At 62.2% G+C, this 3,375-nt stretch overlaps 1 protein-coding gene across 1 annotated transcript; it reads left to right on the top strand.

Annotated features, from left to right (window-relative positions):
• The first annotated feature begins 1,847 nt into the window (after positions 1–1,847).
• Positions 1,848–3,369, top strand: Junb (JunB proto-oncogene, AP-1 transcription factor subunit). Its single transcript, XM_021220552.2, has one exon. It carries the CDS (start codon positions 2,130–2,132, stop codon positions 3,162–3,164), a length of 1,035 nt encoding a protein of 344 aa, XP_021076211.1. The 5' UTR covers positions 1,848–2,129; the 3' UTR covers positions 3,165–3,369.
• The last annotated feature ends 6 nt before the right edge of the window (positions 3,370–3,375 follow it).

The raw sequence follows: 3,375 nt of genomic DNA, 5'->3' as shown, positions 1-3,375 counted from the left end.
GGGACCCTAGACCTTCTGGTAGAAGGGAAGGGCACATACCCAGGGGAGGAGGCAGCTCTGTACCAGCCTGCCCAGGCGCCAGGGATGCCCGAAAGCATTACCCCGCCCCCTCCGCGCCCCGACGGGCCAGGGGCAAAGTCCGACCCAGGCCCTTGGGCAGGCGGGGACCTGCCAGGCTGGGTCCAACCTGGCCGGGCGGGACAGGACTCAGCCCCAGAGCTGTTCCGAGGGGCTGGGTCAGGCCGCCGGGGGGCGGGAGAACCCGGGGGTGGCGGTGGAGGCTGGTCCGGACTAGCAGTCCGGGGGCCCGGGCGCGCCCTGGGACCTGGCAGCTACCTCGAGTTCCTGGCTCCTAGTTTGCCGCCCCAAGACTGCGCTGGTCCCACCTCTTCCTGTGCCCTAATATGGATGCTGGGGAGAGAAATTCAGGGGGTTGCCCCGCCCCCAATCCAATTCACGGACTCCAGCCTGTTGCCTTGGTGACGAGGCCCCGCTCCCAGGCTGCATCCCCCCTCCAGCCGGCCAATGGAACAGTCCTCGGCGGCCAGGCTTAGTAGTCGCCGATGGTTGCAGGCTGAACCATTCCTAGATGGGGGGAGAGCAGACTATGACTAGAAGCGTCTGTAGCTGGGTTGTGACTTCCCCAAGGGTCGCTTGCCTGGGTTCCTCTTCCCAGGCGCAGAATTTGGCAGGCACAGGGTAGGGCGCACCATCCCCTAGGCTCACAATGACGAGACAGGGCCGGGCTCTTTCCCCCTCGGGGTTGTTGCCACACTTCCTGCCTCGGCTCTCTTTCCCTAGCCTGTTTCTAAGGAAGGGAGTGGGGTTGGGCGACCGCACCCCAGCTATCCCGCCCCATCGGCCCTCCAAAAGCTGACAGGATATCGGGCGAGCCCCAGGTGACTAAGGGAGGGCTTTGGGCTGAAGTACCGGGCATGTCAGTGCCTAGAGACCACCTACGAGGTACAGCCTCATTCGTACAAGTCCCTTGTCTCTGGGATCCTCCGAGTCATCTTCTCAGGCAGATCTCAGGTACCTTCCTGTCATCGCCTTCACAGCTCGGGAGGAAGCTATGTCCAGACCACTTTAATTCTCCATCAGAATTCTGCAAATAACCACAATGACCCCAACCTTTGCAAGATATGTTCCCATCTTCTATGCCTATTACCTCAGCGTTCCCAGGACCCTTGTTCTCCTGAATATCTAAATTGACCTCCCCAAAATTCCTTCCCTTTTCCACTTATGGGGAAATCCTCAGACTCATCTATGAACTCTAGAGCCCCTACTCATTTCTTGTACAATAGGTACCTGAGCCCCATGTCTTGGCCCTTTCCTCCCAACTGTGACAATTCCAGTTCTTTAAGCACTTTGTACATGGTTAATTCCTAGGCCAAATGTTAACAATTGTCCCCGTTTCGCACCTTCCCTGTTTTCTGGGGTCTTCTACTGTATTGTCACTTCACAAGCCACAGCTACTCTGGGTCCCGCGAGACGTTTCCGGGTATATCCTGAGGCACCCCATCTCCACTTGCAGTGTATCTCATAAGCACCCGGTTGTACTCCCGCAGCTCTAACCCCTATGTGCCTCGGCCCCTCCACATCCCTATGCTTGAGTGTCTCTGTCTCCACAGCCCCTCCCCCTGCAGCCGCGCAGAGCCACCCGGCTCGTGGCCGCTGTTTACAAGGACACGCGCTTCCTGACAGTGACGCGAGCCGCCTCCTCCCCTTCCCCACGCTCTAGGAGGGGGCCGCGGGGGCCTGGCTCCCGCGTCGGCCAATCAGAGTGCACTTCCGCAGCTGACAAATTCAGTATAAAAGCTTGGGGCTGGGGCCGAGCACTGGGGACCTTGAGGGTGGCCAGGCCAGCGTCGGATCCTGCTGGGAGCGGGGAACTGAGGGAAGCGACGCCGAGAAAGCAGGCGCACCACGGAGGGAGAGAAAAGCTCCGGAAGCCGGGCAGCGCTTTTACGCACAGCTGCCAACCGGCCGCTGCCGACGGTCTCCAGCTCCCGAGAACGCGCGACCGGACTCCGGGTCCTGCCACAGCCGAGGACAGCTCGCCGCTCGCCGCAGCGAGGCCGGGGGCGGCCCTACAGGGGGACCTTTCCCAGATCGCCCAGGCCGCCCGGATGTGCACGAAAATGGAACAGCCTTTCTATCACGACGACTCTTACGCAGCGGCGGGATACGGTCGGAGCCCTGGCAGTCTGTCTCTACACGACTACAAACTCCTGAAACCCACCTTGGCGCTCAACCTGGCGGATCCCTATCGGGGTCTCAAGGGTCCTGGGGCGCGGGGTCCAGGCCCAGAGGGCAGTGGGGCAGGCAGCTACTTTTCGAGTCAGGGATCAGACACAGGCGCATCTCTGAAGCTAGCCTCCACGGAACTGGAGCGCTTGATCGTCCCCAACAGCAACGGCGTGATCACGACGACGCCCACGCCTCCGGGACAGTACTTTTACCACCGTGGGGGTGGCAGCGGTGGAGGTACAGGGGGCGGCGTCACCGAGGAGCAGGAGGGCTTTGCGGACGGTTTTGTCAAAGCCCTGGACGACCTCCACAAGATGAACCACGTGACGCCCCCCAACGTGTCCCTGGGCGCCAGCGGGGGTCCCCAGGCCGGCCCAGGGGGCGTCTATGCCGGTCCAGAGCCGCCTCCCGTCTACACCAACCTCAGCAGTTACTCCCCAGCCTCTGCACCCTCTGGAGGCTCCGGGACCGCCGTCGGGACTGGGAGCTCATACCCGACGGCCACCATCAGCTACCTCCCACATGCACCACCCTTTGCGGGCGGCCACCCGGCACAGCTGGGCTTGAGTCGCGGCGCTTCCGCCTTTAAAGAGGAACCGCAGACCGTACCAGAGGCACGCAGCCGCGACGCCACGCCGCCTGTGTCCCCCATCAACATGGAAGACCAGGAGCGCATCAAAGTGGAGCGAAAGCGACTGCGGAACAGGCTGGCGGCCACCAAGTGCCGGAAGCGGAAGCTGGAGCGCATCGCGCGCCTGGAGGACAAGGTGAAGACACTCAAGGCTGAGAACGCCGGGCTGTCGAGTGCTGCCGGCCTCCTACGGGAGCAAGTGGCGCAGCTCAAGCAGAAGGTCATGACCCATGTCAGCAACGGCTGCCAGTTGCTGCTAGGGGTCAAAGGACACGCCTTCTGAGAGCCTCCCTTGCTCCATACGGACACCCCCAGCCTTGAAGGCTGGGCGCCTGCCCCTCACTGGGGTGAGGGGGGCAGGCGATGGGCACCCGCCAAAAGGCCTGGGGCGCAGCTCACACACTGGACTCCGGCCCGCCCGCCTGCGCCCAGTCCTTTCACCTCGAGGTTTACATGGCCCCCTTCCAGCGTATTTTGTATGTTTTTTTTTTTTT

The sequence above is a fragment of the Mus pahari genome, chromosome 20 (genome assembly GCF_900095145.1).
Source record: "Mus pahari chromosome 20, PAHARI_EIJ_v1.1, whole genome shotgun sequence".
Taxonomy (NCBI): domain Eukaryota; kingdom Metazoa; phylum Chordata; class Mammalia; order Rodentia; family Muridae; genus Mus; species Mus pahari.
This window is presented reverse-complemented; position numbering and strand designations above follow the sequence as displayed.

Excerpts from the sequence above, each read along its gene's own strand:
- Junb (XM_021220552.2), top strand. The coding sequence starts at position 2,130 with ATGTGCACGAAAATGGAACAGCCTTTCTATCACGACGACTCTTACGCA.